At 42.3% G+C, this 21,710-nt stretch overlaps 2 protein-coding genes across 2 annotated transcripts in view; both read left to right on the top strand.

Moving 5' to 3' along the window:
• Positions 1-6,365, top strand: part of tmem222b (transmembrane protein 222b) — a 7,663-nt gene extending 1,298 nt beyond the window's left edge. Inside the window, exons 2-6 of the mRNA XM_078267517.1 lie at positions 1,182-1,266; positions 2,810-2,841; positions 2,996-3,092; positions 3,184-3,314; positions 5,865-6,365. Of these exons, the coding sequence (XP_078123643.1) occupies positions 1,182-1,266; positions 2,810-2,841; positions 2,996-3,092; positions 3,184-3,314; positions 5,865-5,952 (433 nt within the window). The 3' untranslated portion in view covers positions 5,953-6,365. The remainder of the gene's footprint in view (positions 1-1,181; positions 1,267-2,809; positions 2,842-2,995; positions 3,093-3,183; positions 3,315-5,864) is intronic.
• A 2-nt stretch (positions 6,366-6,367) lies between these two features.
• tpbg1b (trophoblast glycoprotein 1b) lies at positions 6,368-11,930 on the top strand. The gene is made up of 2 exons (XM_078267518.1): positions 6,368-10,573; positions 10,961-11,930. The coding sequence occupies exons 1-2, from the start codon at positions 10,320-10,322 to the stop codon at positions 11,808-11,810; spliced, it is 1,104 nt and encodes a 367-aa protein (XP_078123644.1). The 5' UTR covers positions 6,368-10,319; the 3' UTR covers positions 11,811-11,930.
• The last annotated feature ends 9,780 nt before the right edge of the window (positions 11,931-21,710 follow it).

The raw sequence follows: 21,710 nt of genomic DNA on the forward strand, positions 1-21,710 counted from the left end.
ATGCAATCGCCAGAACTATTTATACCCGCGCTGGTGGTCGTGACACTAGTTGCAAGTCTTCTCTTGAACAGAGGTGGCGCTAATGAGGAAAGGCGACCGACTTTGCTCTTTCTACAGACTAGAAGAAGAAAAAGGTAAACTACGGCAGAACTGGCAGCAGCATTGACGTCAATGCTTCGATCTGATTCGATGACCTACTTGGTCAGATCAAGCCTTTCATTCACCATAATAGAGCTCATCTTAACCCAGTAAGTTTGCAAGAGAGACTTGCAGTCACTCAGAGTCCTGGACTCCGGTTGTCGGCGAACCCGTTCAGGCCTCCCGTTTCCGCTTTGTCACGCGCCGCTTAAAAAAAAAAAAAAAAAGAGAGCTGTGCGCGACCTCTGCTTGCGCGCTATAAATCGGGGGCGCGGGCAGGATATTACATCATTTTGACGTCACGACAGCGCACGCTACCTTGGATGCGTCTAGTGTAAAAGAGCCTTGACCTCGGCTCGCGTGCTGTAGGCTTAAATCCGGGTGCGCCGGCAAGATCTACGTCATTTTGACATCACTAATCGAGCGCGCCAGGTTTGGAACGGCCAGTATAATTCACGCTTTAGAGGCGTTCAGTCATAATCCCGCAGATGGTAGCTTTATGGTAACTTTGGGACACTCGTTATTTGGGACATTCAGTTTTTGGAAAATAATTTGGGACACTAAACTGCACGTATACCATCAAATCATAACAAGAGTTATGTCAAGACACTTTACAGATGGAGTAGGTCTAGACCGGTGTTTGGTGTTTTTTGCCCGCAAAGTCGTCTTCCAGGCAGTGCGGCAATGGTTATGTTTAGGGTTAGCTGCCTGGAAGGCGATGGAGGCAAAAAACACCATAGAGCGTCTAGACCACACTATACAAAGACCCAACAATTCCAGTAATTCACTATCAACCAATCATTTCCCACATTTGAATTTCAGAACCAGATTAGTTGGTTTTGGGGGTAAAAGTCAATTGATTACACTTCTTTCCACAAAAGTTACTTTACACATGTAATTTAGTGCTACCTCCGACTGCAGTTTGAGTATTGTATATTTAACACTTAGAAAACATAACACTGGCCTTGTGTGTCCTGGCCAAAATATATATACTACTTTTAAATTGTAATATTAACATTTGCAATGTTTGTTTTTTTGTTCAGATGGCTGTTTCCGTTCATTGGCCACATGGGAATCTGTACTTCCACTGGTGTCATCCGGGACTTTGCTGGACCTTACTTTGTCTCAGTGAGTAATGTAGAATACTACTGTAGTATTCTACATATACGATAGAATATTATGGCCTGTATGGGAAATTAAGTACAGTGACTTTAGCACATTGGATATCAAGTAAGACTATGAGTGTTGACGACTTTTAGTATTTAGCGGTAGTCCCGTGAAAAACGTGTGTGAAGTAGTTATCAAACACTCACCCCTCGAGCTTGAAAGTAGACTGAAACGTTTGTAACTCGCTCCCTCACGAGGAATGGCAGTTAGTCTGTTAAGTAGGTTGAGTTCTATCATCACGGGGCATCGGTCAGGATGCATGAGCCACAAGACTTTAGACAACTTTAACAAACATTTATTTCCACAAAATGGGGATGTGATTGAAAAGATGACAAAAAAAGACACACATGGGTTGGGGGATCTGAAAGAAAACAAATAGGGAGTCAGTATTCTCACATGTCCGTCTCCAAGAAATAAGGATTAATAAAGCTGTCATTTAAATAACTTGGAGATGTTATTGAGAATTAAAGTGCAACCTAAAACTCATCTTACCAGCTGCCCTCTTAGAGAAGGGGAGGAGGGAGTGGTGACCAGGTGGGCTCAATCAGGTAATTAGGGTGACAGGTGGAAGCAAGAACCAATGATTGAGGAAAGGAAGTGAGCTCCAGGAAGTGAGGTAGGTGAAAAAAGTGCCAAAATAACAGAAAATAGGGATCTTCACTATAATTACAATGGATTCCAATGCTAACTCTGTTTACCAGCAAACCGAGTTAACAGAAAAACGTATCAAACCCCTCCTACTGAATAATCTAATAACTTCTTTGCTCTTCATCTGTATTTCCAGTATGTTACATTTTCTGCCAAAATATGGCTAAATACTTGTTTAGTTTGTCTGTCGCCTGCAACCAACCTAACCAAATATAGTTGCATCAACAATGGACATACACTGTACAGCCAGCGTAGATGGAGATGCAGTAACTTGGCTTTCAGATGTCATTAAGTAGAAGACTTTTTTTTTTTTTTTTAACAAATAACTGTACATTTAGACCGAAACCAGCCGTGTATATATTTATATATGTATATGTGTGTGTGTCTTGAGGAACCAGTAAGATAATGGAATATGATCCAGGAAGTCCGGTTTGAGTAACTTCTCTATGAGCTTGAAAGCAGAAGCCCAGTGCGTTGGCACCCCCGCGTTATCACAGCAAGGAGCCATTTGGCCGTTCCACACACAGTCGTCGATGAATACAGACAAACAGGCTGTGAGGCACATTTTCTAAATTCGTATCCTAAACCATCTAAATGACAAATTCCGGTTCCCAAAGAGCACAAAAAGTGTCAGCGCACACGTGAGATTGTTCATCACATCGTTGGATACAGTTCGTTTTTGAGTTAGAAAATCTTTCAAAGGGTTGATTTAGGTTTACATTTTTACTGCCAAAGAATGAACACGGATGTCTGGCTACGTTTGCATTTAGTATAAGTGTAGTACAAAAACAAGAACACACAATGAGCCCACAAATTATAACTTCATCTGTTTTAAATAATAATTAGCTTTTTGCAGGAAGACAACATGGCTTTTGGAAGACCAACAAAGTAAGTAAATGAAAATATTTGGGTTGTTGTGGCAGATGTGACTCTCACTGATCTTTCAGTGAACATATTGCTACAGAGAAATAGTTGGAACAAAACCTGTTTCCTGACATCAGTCCTGCACAACAGTACAGTTAGTGTTTCTCTTTGAATGTAGGTACTGGATCCTTGACGTTAGCAAAGTCTACGCTAGTGGCTCCAATGCCTGGGACACGGCGGTACACGATGCTTCAGAGGAGTATAAGCACAGGATGGTAAATAAGCACTCTTGGGGACATTTTATTTACTTTTATTCATGAAAGTGGAAACACCAGTAATGATTTGTACTCTTTGTTTTCTGCCCAGCACAACCTCTGCTGTGACAACTGTCACTCACACGTCGCCATGGCTCTGAATCTGATGCGATATGAAAACAGCACCTCTTGGAACATGGTCAACCTCTGCCTCCTTGCTCTGATCCATGGAAAACATGTCAGGTAAGAAGGGGTAACATGTCCAGTCTTTGGGAATACTGTTGGCTGGGGTTAGAGTGATGTATGGTGTAGAACATTAAATAAACGTTCCAGCTATGGTAAAGACAAGTTGAGTTGTTGGGGAAGGATGTTAGCCTGACAAGCCAGACCCACATCAAGATGTTGGGTCTGGGAACTCACCATTGGCAGGGCTCAATCCGAGGGGCGGGATAAACGGTTGTCTTTCAAATTCCCTCTGCACGCAGTAGGATAGCGCTACAACCAACCAGAGCAACGCTTGTTGATAGATCAAACATATCCGGTCGGCAAAACTCCGAACACATCTTCCTTTTTTAAGAATGACTTTAGTGCCGTTCTTTGTTCTTTTCTCAAAGAAAAGCTTAACTCCAAGTCTTCCAGAGTCACGGCCAAAGCCGATTCGAAAGACCGCTGTTCGCCAGCAGCAGCAGCAGCAGCAGCAGCAGCAGCAGCAGCAGCAGCAGCAGCAGCAGCAGCAGCAGCCATAGTCTTTGTTTTCAAGTAGCAGGGAATTCACACAGAACCGTCATTATGTTAAGCCCGCCCACTGACTCTATACACGATGTGATTGGCCTGGCTAGAGTTTGGTTTTTCCAGCTCGCAAGCCAACGGAGAGTTGCTAGACCCCCCTGGCTGCAAATTACGTTTTACGCACTAGGGTGCGTCTAGATTTCTAGGCTAGAAGGATGTGCGACATAACATAAAAACATGGGACCTTTCACAGGGATAAAAAAAAAGGGGATACGGCTTGAATTATACTGATGATCTCAGTGTGTGAAAATATAAATCTGGTGTAACATCACATCAAATCAGTTTTGAGTGGACTCAATTGGCATTGTCAACCAAAACAGGCGTGACCCCATAAGTCGATTTAAATATTGCATTAACATTCGTTTTAAAAACATGATAGATAACAACTTTAATTCTGCGTGTTGCTCTCTACATGTCTATCGCCGTGTTTCCACTCTATGGCTCAACTCACTTTTTGTGATACAAGTAGTGTTCTTTATTCGTTCTCCACTGCGGATTGTACCCCCTCAGTGTAGGCGGGATTCTCAGCTGATCGCCATAGCAATGGCATGTAAAACGTCCAGGACATAATTTCATTTAACCTGAAAATACTGTGAATGTGCACAAAGCCTGATGTTAAACATAAACAAAAGAATAATTTTGAATGGTTTGACTTTTTCCACATAGAAACATAAGGCAGTGTTCAAGATTCAAGGACACTGTTTTTTTTGTTGTTGTTGTAGCTCTAATCTATCGCAGTGGATTTAAAGAGAAATGGTGACTGATAACTATGAAGCTGAAAGGTGCTTGAGGTTGTTTACATCCATAGTAGGACAGTCAATAGTCTTCTGTCCAAAAATATCTGCATTTTATTTGCCTTAAAGGCCCAAACTAGAGCCTACCCTATAATCTGAAGCTGCTCTTTTCCAAGCCACCGTAAGAAGTAGGGCTGAAGCTTGTGAATGAGGTTCCTCACTGTGATCCCAGGGGCTCGGGCAGGATTTTACTGGTATGCCTTGAACCTGTTGTGTGGGAAGTAGTAAGAGTGTATATAGGACATTGCTCCAGAAGGCCTTTGAAAACTTGTGTTACAGGGATGGACTACACATCCCAGTTTCTTTCTGGTGAGTCCAGTGATTCCTCTATAAATTTTTTTCAGCGGTGGCGGGGGGGGGGTGCTGGACGTCAGAGTATGGCCTTATCTGCCAATGTAATGTGTGTAAATGTAAACTACTGACCGTTACCTTGAAACCATCCACAAAATAGACGGTACCGTAGAGTGATTTAACGTCACCGCTCATTTTACACACAGTTTAACAACAAAACACTGAGTGCTACAATATGCTATCAGCATAGAGGAAACACTGTGAGTCCCTACAGTTCCTTCCCTCTGAAGTCACTTTGGTGCACAGTGGCAACTATGTCAGCAACCTTTACTTTGCTTTCCTTCTAGTGTCATCGTTATCAACGGCACAGACCAAAATGCCTCTGGATGCAATGAATAGACCTACAACCAATCAGAGCAAAGAAACATGGCCTAAAACCAATCAGAGTGATGTAGCGCTAAGCGACAAATGCATGTTAAGGCGGTGCTTGGTCCGTTTTTGAAGCAGGAATAAAATGGCGGCAGGGTCACAAATTTTCTCAAATTACCGCTAAACAGTACACTAAAATGTGTTTCTGAAAACATTTAAGGTGACAAATAAGCAATACAGAAACAGAATCTTGATTCGTATTTGATCAGATTGTTTGACAGTGTGATCTGAGTTCCGTGAGCCTGGTGCGTTGCACTGGACCGAGAATGCCAGTTATATCGTTCAAGCGTCGTCTTAAACCCGCCCCATGTCGAAACACGAGCTGGCAGATTTGTCTGGTTTCCAGGCTGGGTAAATGGGCTTTGTACGCTCGTACCAAAAAGATTAGTACATATTGTTCATGCTGAAACCTGGATCTCCATGCTCTTCTCCTCACCTTCATTTACCTGTCTCTCTTCTCCTCTCTGTGGGTGTTCGCTGCCTGATTCAGCTGCGTGGGCTTTCTGAAGACCTGGCTGCCTTTCCTGATGCTGACGGCCATCATCCTAGCAGTGGCCCTGGCCATCAACCTGCGGTGACCTGGGGAGTCAGGTTCAGGACACAGTGGAACCCCCCCCCCCACCCGCAGGTCCAAAGGGGGGTTGACCTTTCAAACAACAAGGGGGAGGGGGGGGGGGGGGGGGGTGTTATCTCACGCTTTCGAGCGAAAACGTAATGGACGACATGAAGACTAGTTACCTCCGAGAGAAGCTTGTTGAACAAGAATGTGAAACGCGTACCAACACATGCTTGGGTTTGTGGGGAGCAGGCGGCCTGTTAACTGGCACACCTCCGGTATGTGAAGCTGGAATGCCCTCGTTATGGATATGCATTTCTATTGAGTCGTTTATTTCAAGAGAAGTGACCCCACAGACACGCGTAATGGGTTATGACTATTGAAAGCCTAACAGCAGGTTTAAGCCATCGCCTCCTGCAAAGTGTAGGCGTTGTATTAGTTGTATTAGATAGTTGAATAGAGGAACATGCTTACCGTTGAATTCTCCCGAGGAACACATTCCTGCCTTGCTGTCCGATTTTGATGATCTTACTTTACAATGGATTGGGAGTGTAATCCCATGATTCCAGTGCTTCTAGGATGCCATTTTTTATACTGGGGAGCACAAACATGTTAAGTCAATTAGATGCCTTTCTAGGGAATTTATTGCATTTCATGCTTGAACTAATGTAGCTCTTCTACAGTACTGCGACTTAAAGTGGAACATGCCAGAGCGGTTTGTATTTTTGTGCATTTTCTTACTTAACTCCGTAGGATATCAAAAAAGTCTGCATCTTCTAAAAAGAAATATTTTCTCAGAGATATGTTGTACATGTATTCCATGTATCACCTCACGGTACTACGATAGGTTTACGATAAATGTTTTCATACCTCTAACTACAGATCATCTGTGCAACGACTGTAGCAACCTCAGCGAATGTGGCTGTGGAAAATACCCAGAGAAAGCAACAGAATAGTTGAGCTTTTCTATACTCGTGCCAAATGTAGGAGAATGGAAGACCAAGTCAAACTGTGTCCTTGAATATCTAACTCATTATTTAGTGGAACGGCTCATTGGTGAGTCCAAAGTTATTGAATGAAAAGCCTGTTAATGGGTCAGAGTCATGAAACTTGGTCTGGTCTTTTTGTTTAACCTGAAGCATTTTTCATTACAAATATTGACTTTATAGGAAGAAGCAGGAGTCAGTGCCTAAAAGAAAAAAGAAAAAAAAAAAGACCCCTCTCACAGATCCTTTCATGTATTATATTTTAATTTTGTGTTATTTTTGACACGTTTAAAAAAAATAAATAAAAAATTCCACATGATGGTTGGCACTCGAAATCAGTTGCCATGGCTGTCGTGAGTAGATTTAAATCCCCTCATTGTTTGCAATCAAACAGGAAAAATAAGTGCCGAGCCCTCTCTTTTGTCCACGGTGCTGCCAGAAGCAGCAGGTAGCCAGGATCCTCAGGTTTTTCTCACTCGACGACCCCTGCTGAATATCCCCAGTCGCCCCAGCGTTGCTCCTGCTGTTTTCCACATCTGCACATCAGATTCGAAGGTCATTGTGAAATGTTAGTGCTGTTTCGGAAAGCTTTGGTCATAATACTGGCCAACATCCTGCAATAAGCCAAAGTAGATGTCCTTTTAAGTTTGTATTTAGGGTTTAGGGCTAACACAGTGCCAGTTTTCTACATTGCTCTCCTCCTTGGGCTTCTGTTGAAAGCAGATATTCTGTGGCCTCTTGTGTATATTTCACCCATGTTGCCTGTAAATATTTGATTACACATTAAACTTTACACCAGGTGCTCTTTATATACTTTGCAAACTTGATCGCACACTCTACATATCTGTCCTTTGAATAATTTACAGTGTAATTTTTATCCTCTTTACTCCATTTGTGCATATATCCTCTCTGCTCGGCAGCGAAGCAGCTTTGTGCCTCAATGAATGCGGGATTGTTTGTGTGTTGGTCACGCACACAGCGATCGGCGAGAGCATGAAGCATGCCGGTTTGTGTTGCATGCATGCAAGAATACTAGTGTTTGAAAGAGAAGTTGGTGTTTGACACATACTGTGGCTTCTTGATTAATACTCAGCTGCATTTCATTGCAGACAACGGCCTCCTGTTTGGTTTTTATATGTATTACTCCATATCTTTCTCTTAATCTTTGGTAAACTTTAGCAAGAATAAATAATGAATTAGACTGTAAAAGGCCTGCTTATGTTAATGTTAGACGCAGTAGACTGTACTGTACCGTGTGGAGCTACAGTCTCAGTAGATTAGAGCTGCAGAGTCATTTTGTCAAAGCATTAAAACGAATAAACTCAGAATCTGCCCTCTATTTGAACAATAAATACTCTTTATGAAAAATATTGTTTTGGGAATGTTTTAAATTAAGATTTTGGACTTTGAATGCAAACAAGCAGACTAGTGGACCCTGCATTCAGACTGATGTTACTAAAAGTAGCATGTGTATAAAAAAATGTATATCTGCTCATGTCTAAACTGCAGTGACACTTTACGTCTCTGTCCAAATTTAGAGAATGTGGCTGTGAAAAATACCTATAGAAACAAACCGAAACGTGAAAAGCCATTTGGTTCTCTGTAATTGCTCTAAATGTTGGAAAATGGGAGACAAACTGTGTCCTTGAATATGTCACTTGTTTTCTTTAGTGAAACAGCTCATTCATTACATTTTGAGCAATGAAAGGTAATGAGTGAATGAATGAATGGCCCCTTTGAAACTCACAACATTGTCATTATTACAGCTTTGACATAAATAAATAAATACATCTATATATTTTCAGGAGGAGATTAGGGCTTTAGAAGATAAATAGGACACTGACCCTTTATTGGAGTGCATGTGCAAGAATGCGTCATTGAGTGGAGATGATCTGAATGGTTTTGGATGTTCCTGCTGCGGTGCCTTTTTGTATCCAAGAGCCAGGTCCAGGAATGTGGAGACCTGTGGTCCCAGCGATTCAGTCCGCTGACAAAAGACAGTTGGGATGCTATTATTAGTGCCACTATCCATATATACTCATACCGCTCTTTTGTTTCTCTAATCCCCCAAAATATCTTTTATGCTGCAGATCATAATAGCCCACGAGGGATTTTAAGACTCCTGCAAGTGTGAAATCTGAATGTGTTTATGACTTACAGCTATAATTGCCAATAAAGATGTCTATTATTGTAGACATTTGTTGAGTTTTTATTTGTATAAAACCTGGATTGTCCATCATTGAATTATGACAACTGTGTGTTCCATCAAGGCTGTCAGCAGGAGGGATGATGTTAGGTAAGGTGCTCTGAAAGGCAAAGCTGAAGTTTCTATAAATGCACTCCGAAGTGATTCCTGTAATAATCATTATTAAGCTCTCAGAATAAACATTGAGGAAAGGGAAATCGTCTCAGCTTTGATACTCTACTATCTAGTGGCTCAAAGTCCCACTCAGTGGCCATTATCCTGCAGAGCATCAAGCCATTCAAGAGAAGGGGGAATCAAAGGATTTTATTAGTCTAGCCCCCCCCCCACACACACACACCCCTCCCCCACATTTACCATACCACCTGGGTAGGTGGCAATGACCAGGGCCATCCAATCCACCAACTAGTAAATAGTCAAGTTATGGCAGTCATTGCATTTAACAGCATTTTTTTTTTAAAACAAAACCAGAGGAATACAATAATCCAATGATTCCTGACAACATACTAGTGTTTAAATCTGCCCTTGTGGGACTTTTATATCACATTTTGTTATTTAAAAAAAACATTGCAATGTTGTTGTCCTGCAATACAATCATAAAAGTCCAGATTTCCATATCCAAATTTCAGGTGTGAGGGGCTGCATAACTGGAGACGCCTTTGACGCCACATGATTATATTTGGCTGCACCGCGCGAAACTGTGAATATGGAGAGAAAAGAGCCGAGAGCGCAGTCTCTCTCTCTCTCTCTCTCTCTCTCTCTCTCTCTCTCTCTCTCTCTCTCTCTCTCTCTCTCTAATGCCGGCAGTGGCTACTCCAGGCTGGGCGCAACATCTCGTGGGTCCGGACAGAAGCCCCTCCCCACATATCACCGCGCCAGGCGATGGTCCTTTTAATTTCATTGTTGGAGAAGAAGCGACGCCCCGCTTCGCCACGGCAAAGGATCAAACGCCCCCTCTGATCAGCACGACCCCCACTTCTGTTCTCATGGAAATCAGAGCCTGCCTCCCGGCCACACTTTTCTGCAGAGATGCGAAGTTGAAGCGCATTCCCAGCCGGGACAACAGACCTTAGAGATGTCTTGGAGGAGCTGATCGTTTCGTTTTATCCATTTTTCTCGTGTGCGCTTCTCTTTCGTATCTTTTTTGCTCGCCGCTCTTGGACACCGCACACTCTTTTTTTTTTTTCCCCCTCTCCCAACATGCTGGGTTTGGCGCAGCGCGTGGTTTTCTGCGCGCTGCTCGGCTCCGTTTACGCGTCGTGCCCTCCGCGCTGCGAGTGCTCCGAGGCGGCTCACACCGTCAAGTGCGTCTCCAGAGACCTGCGGAGCGTCCCGACCGGGATCCCCGGATACACCCGGAATCTGTTCATTACGGGGAATCAGATCCGTCGAATCGGTCCGGAGTGTTTTAAAGGGCTGGATAATGTGACGAACCTGTCTCTGAGTAACAACAGGTAAGACTCTCCTAGTGACTCCTGTGTCTTTGTCATTATTATAATGCAAAGCAAACATATCAAGGGGAATCCAAAACTAAAATAAAAAAAAGAATTCCTCTAAGATACATTTGATCTCAATAGCAAAAGACGTATTTTGTAGTCATCAGTTCAGTCCTGATTGTTACAGAAATATAGCAGCCAAGCAGATTTCATCATTTTGTTTAAAGAGGGGCTTTGCAGACTTTTAAAGTGTATTATAATGACAACCCCATTACATTTTTACTTTGATCCAAAATAAGCCAGTCCTGTTTTTATGTCTAAAAACATCCCTTTTCCCCCCACGTTCTTCCTCTTGTATGTGATTTGAAAGTGTGAATGATATCTCATGGATCTCCTCAAATCCAGAATTTCCGAGGTGGAGTCCCACACCTTCGCCGGACTCCGCAGCCTCCGCTCCCTGGATTTGAGCAACAACCAGCTGGCAGTGGTTCACCCCGAAGCCTTCACCGTGCAGAACCAGTCTCTGCGGGACCTCAACCTGAGCCGAGCCCTCTACAACCACTCGTCTGTGATGGACCTGGCCACGTCTCTGCGCTGGAGCTCCCTGGGGATGCTGAAGGGACTGGACCTCTCCCACAATGGCCTCATCTATTTACCCTCGCACATCTTCTCCCACCTGGGCAGCCTGCAGCGGCTCCAGCTTTCCAACAACTCCCTGGTGGCCATCCACAACTCCACCTTCTCAGGTTTGGATGGTCTGCAGGAACTGGACCTGACCCTCAACGCCCTGAAGACGGTGCCCGAGGAGGGCCTGCGAGAGCTGGACTCCCTGCCCAGAGCCGAGCTCCTGCTGGGGGAAAACCCCTTCATGTGCACGTGTGGAATCGAACCTTTTGCTCTGTGGCTCAACAGATCACAGGGACGCATTAGTGACGCCAAGGGCCTGGTGTGCGCCTTCCCAGCCAGCATGAGAAACACATCCATGCTGTCTGTGGGCATGCTGACACTGGGATGCCACCAGAGCGGTGCGGGGGCGGACCTTGCTCTGCAGACCTCTTACGTCTTCTTGGGTATAGTCCTGGGCTTCGTTGGCCTAATCTTCCTCTTTGTACTTTATCTCAACCGCAAGGGCATCAAGAAGCGCATCAATGACTTGCGCGACGCCTGCCGGGAGGTGTGGGAGGGCTACCACTACCGCTTCGAGATCGACTCTGACCCCAGGTTATCACAGGTCTGCACGAGCGCCGACGCGTGAAATGGACTCCTTTCTAACGCATTTATCGGACTACATCTACACTACTACGTTTTGTTTTAATAAAAAAAAAATGAATATCTTTTGCCACGTTCAGGCCTCGCGTGCAAACTGCTTCGGTGTTTCTGTTTGGAAACACTGCTGACACATTTTTATTAGACAACTCGCTTTGCTTTGTAATCTGGACGGGCACAAACGGAGACTTTTGGAAACGACGACGACTTATGGGTTAGGTAGCTTACATACATTTCAGTAACAGTTCCACCTCGTCGTCGGTCCAAGCTAAAAAAAAACCTGCTCTTACTTTCCACCATTGTTGTTCTTTCTCCAATGTATTTTTTATATATATATATATATGGACGGAGAGTATTTCTGCGACTGGAGCTAAAACTTGTGTGAACGGAGATCATTTTTGTCTGAAAACGCCGCTTAAAAATTAAAACGTAGTAGCGCAGATGTAGCCTCAGTAGCAAAATGTAAAAAGTGTACAGATTTGTCTGTAAATATATACATACAATAGTGTTAACAATCTTTCAGCCTTGTTGTTTAAAGCATGCACTGCCCGTCTTTCCTCATGACACAACACGCTCCTTTAATACAGGCGATATCAGATTCGTTTGTGAGTCAAATGGACATGAATGTTGCACGGGGGGAGTCCATGGATTGACATTTCTTATATTCTCGGCTGCTTCTTATTGGCCACACAAAAGCAACAGCAAGTGCCTAAAGTCAGCTAGGTGTTGTTTCCTAATCAGAGGGATCTAAACTGAACTCACTCTCTTCATGGCTCATTTGCATTCATTACTCTGTCAGATCCTGTCTTCATATTTGGCGCGTAGAAAAGCAATAAAATCCTGACACTACAACAACAAACCTCTGGGAATTTAAAGCACAATCACTCCTTCATCTTTGAACCATTTCAGGCCCTTTGGTCACTGCGTCCCTCAGCCCCAGGGTGCCACAGAGGAATTAAGCCTCCAAAGCTTTCCTAAAATCACCACTCTGCTCCTCTCTTGGCTGTTGGATTTGAAGGGGCGGACAATTCAGGACAGACCGGCGGAAATCTTTGAGCCCCCTTCATTTTCTCTCTCTCTCTCTCTCTCTCTCTCTCTCTCTCTCTCTCTCTCTCTCTCTTCCTTTTTTTTCATGAACCGTTGCTTTGTTTCAACTGCTTGAGTTTTATTGTCAAAATGATGAGAGCCAGTCCTGGGCTGAGGCCGCTGAAAGCAATCTAACCCTCCCTCCTTTTAAGACAACAGCCGCTCTGGAGGCTCTTTGAAAGAAAAGGTCTGGCTCTCCACGTTTTTCTGTTTAGGGGATTTTTTTTTTTTTTTCCCCCTCCCCAATGATAAGATACAGATGATTCTGAAACACCAGCTACATTGTTTCATTCAGCAGTTTGCTCTGACCAGTTAAGGAGTACGCCTTATGAAAAGAAAGAACAATATGTTCTTAACCTTTTGGTTTTTCTCGTACCTTCTATGCTTCTACAGTTGGGGTTATGCTATGCTAAGAAATGTGTCTTTTAAGTAGAAGTTGTTTTCTAAGAGCCATTCCTTGGAAATCGAGAGGTGTATGTCAATAAATGTATTTCTCAACCCTTAGATTTTACACGCATGTTTAAATTGGATCAATTTGTAACCTGCATGAATCCCAATATAAACATGATAGTCTTCTTTTCTCAAATGTCACGTGTTGTCCCTTTTTTTTCTAAATGGCTACATGACAAAAGCAATTCTCTGTGGCCTTACAATGCTACAAAGTGAGACAAACACAGACAGCGAGCGGGAATGGCAAGCTGCCATTCCTCAGTGTTTATTGGCCAAATTGCTAGCTATCTAGGTATTTGGAATGGGGGGGGGGGGCTGGAGTTAACTTAAATAGTCTCACATTGCCAAAGCAGCATCTTCATCAAGATGTTCTCCAAACTCCTCTGATAGCGATCCAGATATGTTGATAACATGGAGACATTTCACTGCATGTGTAATGACAAAATAAAGCTCTAGAAAGTCGTGTCTGTATCCTCATTTGGGGCAAACGGAATCCGCATAAATGAATGTATTCATAACATTTACGAACTTAACTGGTGGTATCATTTCTCCTGCAGAACCACATTAAGCCGGGCATTTACTCGCCGAGGAGAAAACAATCGAGGCTCGCACGCTGACACAAAGGGCGGCTCGGATGGCGAGACGCCTCAAATAAGCTTTGTTTTCCGGTGCAAAAGAGACGCCTTGTGATATCCGTTCTCTCTCTGTCTCCACAGACAGCCATTATGCCGCCGCATAATAGGATTCACTCACGATGACAAAGTTGAGCGCTCTCATCCAGCTATTGTTAAAGTGGCATCATTCTTAATAATTGCCTGTGGGAGAAAATCCCCGGAGAAGTTGTCCTTTTCTATTACACAGCGTGTCCCACCCGGGGCATTAGGCCAGCCACGGGTTATTGGTGTCGCTTGGCGCAACCGAGAGAAGAAAGATTATTCCCTGCGTGTCATTACTTCCGCTTTCCCTCATTAAAGCGTGGATTAGGACCCGTGCCTTTTCTGTCTTTTTATGAGTCAGGCTGAAAAATATATGGTCTGTTTGCTATATGGCTGTGTAAGATTGTCCCAGCAGGAATGCAATGAAAACAGAGGAAGCCTACAAATACATCCAGGCGTTCTCCATTACTCCCAGTGCAGAGAGTCTTGTTAAAAACAGAAGAAAAAAAAATGCTGCAATTACAGTGTTCTTTCAGACTGTTGCACACATCTGATTCAAGATCACGTCTTCATTTCAACTTTGCTTGCTATGTCTTGCATTCCCACCAGCCATTTGTTATACCACTGAGGTTTTCTTTCAAGGAAGCAGTTTTAAAAACAGCTTTATGTTGCTGTATGTACACCATGTGGTTTTTGCTATTGCAAAAAACAAAATACAAATTGAATTCTTTTTTTCTCCCAGTGTTGAGAATGTTCCTCTGGAGCACAGCAGGCTTTTCATTTCATAGAGCTCCTGTCTCTGGGAACATCTTGGCGCCATTACACGGCTTTAATGGCCATGATAGGGAATATGCCTTAAAAGTGAGCACCACATCTGTGAGGAATTGAACATGTTAAAAAGAGACCACAACAGTCAGCAGCATGACGACAGAGACAAAGTGACATCTACCTCCCCCCCCCCCACCGGCATGCTATGACAAATACAGCTGTCTCCCTCTCAACTGTGACACACGTCATCATTTACATTTACCATCACACAGACATCTGATACAGTCTGCTTTACATTTGGTTTACCACTTCTCAAACCAAACCAGGCATAGCACTCAACTAAGTCTAGCATCCCTTATCTTCCCTTTCCGTCTTTTAACAATGAACTTAGTTGCAGTGGTGGAATGTAACTAAATACATTTACTCCATTACTGTGCAAGTACAAAGTTGACGTACTTGTACTTTACTTGAGTCTTGTCTTTTCATGCCACTTTCTACTTCTACTCCGCTACATCTCAGATAGAAATATTGTACTTTTTACTCCACTACATTCATCTGGCAGCTTTAGTTACTAGTTACTTTACCAATTAAGATTTTTTGCACACAAAACAGTTTATAAAATACAATGTTTTATTATAACAATATAATGACCTACATGTCCAGCTGAAATGATTAGACCATTAAACACATAGTTGTTTGACAGAACTGTTCCAGTTTCTAAAATGTTAGGATTTTTCTGCATTGAGTCCTTTATACATTTTTTAAAATACTTTTAATTACATTTTCCTGATGATACTTACATACTTTTACTTAAGTAACATTTTCAATGCAGGACTTTGACTTGTAACAGTACTTTTAACTAGGTAAAAGATCTGAATACTTCTTCCACCGCTGGGTATTTGTGATGTGAGCTGTGAGCTTCCTATATGCCTATCCATCATGGAGGTAAAGGTGTAGACTAAACCACAGAAGTGGTTCCAGCAGGGTAGTACCCATTGTTCTGCTGCTGCTAACTCGATCAATGGGACTAATTGGGTTTGCCAGAGGATGCAGGCAAGGAGGAGTTGGTACAGCTGGCCCAACTGCCCATTAAAGCCAACTGGACCCCCATTTATCACTTTCATAAAGGCTAGAGCTAACACGGAGCACACAGTACACACATACCTGAATCATGGTATTTGTTAAATTCTGTATTCAGATACTCTCTCTTCTTTCTGACATCACTATTTAAAGTCATACATGTTTTTTTTTGCATTGATAGAATGCATTAGTGTTCTCCAGTTGGTGCAGCACACATTTTTGAGTAACAAGATTAGTACAATATCTGGGTGGGCGGGTACTAAAATGAGTTCATTTCACTATATCACTTCAGTTCCAATACAGACTTTCAACTACAGCTACAGGGCCAATGGCGTTAGCAGTGGTGGAAGAAGTATTTAGATCCTTTACTTAAGTAAAAGTACTAATACCACACTATATAAAATACTCCATTACAAGTAAAAGTCCTGCAATGAAAATGTTACTTAAGAATCATGAGGAAAATGTACTTTAAAGTAGCCTATTAAAAAACTCGACGCAGAAAAATCCTTACATTTTAGAAACTGGAAATGATCCAAACAGTTCTGTCAACTAAGTGTTTAATCAGCGAATCATTTCAGCTGGACTTGTAGGCCGTTTTGTAGTTGGGTATGTATGATAAAACATCAGATTTTATAAACTACATTAAAGGTGCACTATGAGTTCCTGCATGGTCACTTCTGTTGACGTTCCAAGTAAATTCAAAACAAAACAGAGCAAGCTCGCCCCTCCCCCCCATGTTTCCGTAATGTGTTGTTTAACTGTCACTAACCCCCTCCCCCATCCATCTTGTCGGTGATTGGCTGGAGTGTTTTGTTGTATTTTGGTGCCTATCCTGTGCCTCTAGTGTTTGTTTGACATTTACGACCCCTGTGTTGTCTCCTGAGACCGGGCTTTTTCACAGTGTGTTCAGGGGGCAGGCAGCCAGCAGATCAAGGAGAGATGCCTACGATTTGAGACAAAAATGAAATCACGCTGAAACCATGCAGGAACTCATAGTGCACCTTTAAGTAACTAAAGCTGTCAGATTAATATAGTGTAGTAAAGGGTACAATATTTATCTCTCAAATGTAGTGGAGTAGAAGTAGAAAGTGGCATTAAACGTAAAGTACAAGTACATCAAATCTGTACTTATGTACAGTAATTGAGTAAATGTACTTAGTTACATTCCACCCCTGCTCGTCCCATCTGTGAGATAATAAGAATGCCTAAAAATCTGTACATCATTTGGGTGACTACACACGACAGTAAGCATGATCAGTCCACATACGGTAAAGAAAATGAGTGTTACACTATTTCACAAAAATCTATGCATTTTCTGTCATTTCTGACTACTTGATAATACTTAGATAATACTCTATTATGCTTAAGTACATGAGAACAAAACTGGTTTTGTTAGAGAGGCCCTTCTTTGGTTTTGCTGGCGGAAACAAACCAACTTTAACGCAGCTAAACAGGCCAAAGACAGGCAGCCGGACTCTGGACGGTAAAACCCGAGATTAAATACTACCGTTAAAACTACCGAGACAGGCTGTTAAGGAGGAGGGTTCAATTCCAAAGGTTGAGTTCTATCATCATGGGGCATCGGTCAGAATGCATGAGCCACAAGACTTTATACAATTTTAAAGGTCCAGTGTGTAACATGTTTAGTTGTTCATCATCAAAATTTGTGTTGCTCGTTCACAAACCGAACGGGCAATTCCAAGTGTTCCTTTTGGCTTTTTTTGCGTTTGCATGAATTGGGGTAGACCCTCCATATTCATGTGCCATCTTGAAATACGTTAGCCGGTAAGGGACATACAGGATATACTGCTCCTTTCACGTTTTCCCTGTCACATGATAAACTCACAGGTGCTGCTAATGGGTATCGTCGAGGACCACACGTATTCAAAATCCAAATTTCAGGAACAGGAGTCTTCTTCTTTGCCGAGAAACAGAAAAAGGATATTGAAAAGAGCAAGAGACCGGCGTCATCAGAAAAAAAGCATCAAGGTAGCTACCGTAGCTGTAATACGTACCTTGAACTGCGTGGTGCAAGAGAGTTGATTGCGATATATGATCTCAACGCTAGATGGGAGAAATTCCCACACATTGGACCTTAAACAAAGATTTATTTCCACAAAATGGGGATGCGAATGAAAAGATAACAAAAAAGACACACATGGGTTGGGGAATCTGAAAGAAAATAGGAAGTCAATATTCTCACATGTCCATCTTCAAGAAATAAGGATTAATAAAGCTGTCATTTAAATAACTTGGAGATGTTATTAAGAATTAAAGTGCAACCTAAAACTCATCTTACCAGCTGCCCTCTTAGAGAAGGGGAGGAGGGAGTGGTGACCAGGTGGGCTCAATCAGGTAATTAGGGTGACAGGTGGAAGCAAGAACCAATCAGTGATGAGGAAACGAAGTGAGCAAAAGGAAGTGCCAAAATAAGATAAAAATAGGGATCTTTACCGGTACAGCCTCTGGGCATTAAAACTGAGATCCCATTAGCACTAGCTTCATAGCAAAACGTTCAGGTTGCCCAGTCAAAACAATGCACTTTAAAGGACAATTCCGGCGCAAAATGAACCTAGGGGTTAATAACATATGTGTACCGAGACAAACGTTCTCTGGGACATGTTTTCATGCTAATCGAATGTGTCTCTAGCTTTAAACAAGCTACCACAAAACCGGTGGTTAGCTGCTAATGCTAGCTTTCGGACAGACAGTTTATTAAAAAGATAGATTATAAAGACAGTAGCGTTCATGTTTACATGCGGGCGCCATCTTGGAAAACATTAATGAGCAGTTGAACGACGAACGCCGTGCAACCAGTAACCAGTAACATAGCTCAAACACAGCGGTCATGATTCGACTGCTCATGACTGTTTTCCAAGATGGCGCCCACATGTAAACATGAACGGTACTGTCTTTCTAAACTATCTTTGTAATAAACAGCCTGTACACTTACAAAGTTCTCAATGCTTCGGTTTACATGTAGGGACCCTCATTATGCTACCATTGAAGTGTGGTGCTATTTTGAGCCTTGTTAGTGGTATAAAATAGAGTTTTACCATGTGCTCATGAAAGCTAGCGTTAGCAGCTAACCACCGGTTTTGCGGTAGCTTGTTTAAAGTTAGAGACACATTTGATTAGCATGAAAACATATCCAAGAGAACATTCGACTCGGTACACGTTATTAACCCATAGGTTAATTTTGCTCTGGAATTGTCCTTTAACTTGCTTATCCAGTGCCAGACGCATCAGTAAAATCATCATATTTAAGTTTATGTTCTGCTTGTTCAACAGTTGTTTGATAAATTGCTATTAAACACATCCAGAGAGGATTTGAATTGCAATTTCTTTGGAGGAACATGTTCTCCCCCACAAAAGAACATGCCACAAAAAATATTAAATGAAGTCAACTGTTCATTCAACACATGTCCAGATTATCCATAAAGGCACTTGGGCCATGGGCCAGTGCCCAGGGGCACCAACCATTCACAACCAGTGGGGGGGCACCACATGACACAAGCTTTAGCAATATTTTCCATAAATTGTTATATTATTCACTTTAAATTGTTGAAAGACCATACATTACTCGTTTATGAACACTAATTTCACAATAATAATAATAATCATAAATTATAAATAAATCAATATTACATGACCACTATCACTCCCCTCCCCAATCTGTCAGAGTTGAGTTGGTCCACAAGTACGCGCAAATGTATAATTTGGGGGATGGGGGGGGGTCATTTTAACCCCCCAAAAAATGTTATCATAATGATGATTGTAAAATATTAACTGTTATAAATATGATAAGTGGTTGGCTTTCTTGATTCAATGTAATTGGCAAGCAAAGAAAAACATTTTTCACACAACCCCCCCCACCTCTGGGTGAGACTTGGTTGCGCCCAACCCTTCTCCGTGTTTTTCAAGCACACAGTTTTATTCAGTATGCAGAGAAGTGTAAAAGACCGGTCCGCAGTCTGCACTTCTTTTCCTAGAACTTCCTTTCTTTCAGAGGACTTTGTGCAATAAATCCATATTCTTAGATCCAATATTGATAGTCTTTTGTCCAAATCTTATTCATTTTCGGTCCTTTTATTGTAGTTAGCTGTGATGCTAAAGCAGTTTTAGCTTTCCCATGATGCTTTTGAAAGTTTTTGACCAATCAGAGGGGTTGCTTTCAGGGCCCATGAAATAAAGTCGTAAAAATACAGATTTGACCGACCCACAATTCTGCCAATAGTATTGATTTTCGCTTTTTGAATTGATCATTTTGAATGGAGACATTTGAATATAGTGCTCACTGCTCATATGCCTACATGTATGTAGTTGGATAAGTTAAAGGAATGGATGTATAAGTTGGATAAGAAATCCCCTTGATTACATCTGATATTTTTGCCAGGAGGACAGCACGGGTGAAGGGGGGGGGGGCTTTGAGGTATAGTGCCCAGGGGCACCACATTGTCTTAATACGGGCCTGATTCAACACAGTAACGTGAGCTATTTAAATTAGCTGGATACATGGTTAAACATCATTGTCTCTTACCAGTGTATCGCCGTGTGTACTTCATCCATACATCCCACCAATCGGTCCTAAACCGTCCCAGTTAGAGAGTAAATGCCATAAACACATTTTTAAATCTTTACAATCATTCACCGAAAGAACCAACCAATCCTGCCTTGTTGCACGATCCAACATTTTTTTTTCCATATTCAGAGTGTAGCTTGCTAGCTCGTAGGTTGTTGTTGTTTCCCTAGGTGAAGCAATTTCGAGAACGGCAACACACAGAGAGCACAAGGCCTGATGTCAGGCTTTATCCTGGAAATGTACCTCCGTTGATCCAAACTACAGAAGCAGCCACCCACAAAGCTTCGCACGTACCACCAGGGGTCCGTTTCAGGAAGGAGGTTTAACGAACTCTGAGTCTAACCCTGAACTCTGAGTTGATTTACCCTGAGATAGAAACTCTGAGTTTTCGGTTCCAGAACAGCTGATATGAGTTGGCTCAATCAACTCCGAGTATGTTCACGTGCGTGCTCCACCACAATAAAAAGGCAGCATGAATGGAACCATGATACTACGATTCACCATGGTAACAACCACAAACAAACGGGTTGGCGGAAATACTCGCACAAACAACGAGTTTGAACATGTATTAAAAAAGCAAGACAGCGTTTGCTGCTGCAACAGAGAGAGAAGTGTTGTGGGAGAAAATTGCTGCTTGAGTCAATGCGTAAGCATTAACAGAGTATTAATTTCATATTTAATCACAGTTAACTTAGAATATTACTGGTGAAAACTGGAATTGTATTACACCTATATTTTCATTTGGGTGCAATCCTGCGGGCGAAAAAGTAAGCTATACTAATCCCATTCTGAGGCTGCAGCACCATGATCATTAACAGAACTGTAATGTATAATCATGTATTTCTTTTTAATGGCTCTCACTGGTTTGTGTCCAGGGAACAACTACAAAAAACGTTTCAGAGCGAGTCACACTTTTCTGACGGCTACATTGGCTTTACTATTACAGTATGATCCGCTATTGTTATAAAGAAAACTGCCGTTTGCAAAAAACGTAATGCGACGCAAAGAATCTGCTGGGATGTTAAAGCATGTCCACGATGGTAGATGTTAGTGATATGAGGACGGATAAGGTATCTACGTATCTGAAGGACTGTGAAAAAATGTGGAAATGAAAATACATTTAGTCGGGACTCAATAATATCTCCTGACGTAAACTCTCACAAACTGTGAAGTAGTAACGGGCTCGTCGACAAAAGGACATGACATGTTTGAGAATAATATAACAACAAGTAGTAACAACAATAAGTTGTATTTATTAAGTTTTTAT

Source organism: Sander vitreus, chromosome 14, assembly GCF_031162955.1.
Source record: "Sander vitreus isolate 19-12246 chromosome 14, sanVit1, whole genome shotgun sequence".
NCBI classification, from domain to species: Eukaryota; Metazoa; Chordata; class Actinopteri; order Perciformes; family Percidae; genus Sander; species Sander vitreus.

Excerpts from the sequence above, each read along its gene's own strand:
- tpbg1b (XM_078267518.1), top strand. The coding sequence starts at position 10,320 with ATGCTGGGTTTGGCGCAGCGCGTGGTTTTCTGCGCGCTGCTCGGCTCC. Across the intron at positions 10,574-10,960 it reads CTGTCTCTGAGTAACAACAG|AATTTCCGAGGTGGAGTCCC; the intron begins GTAAGACTCTCC and ends CCTCAAATCCAG.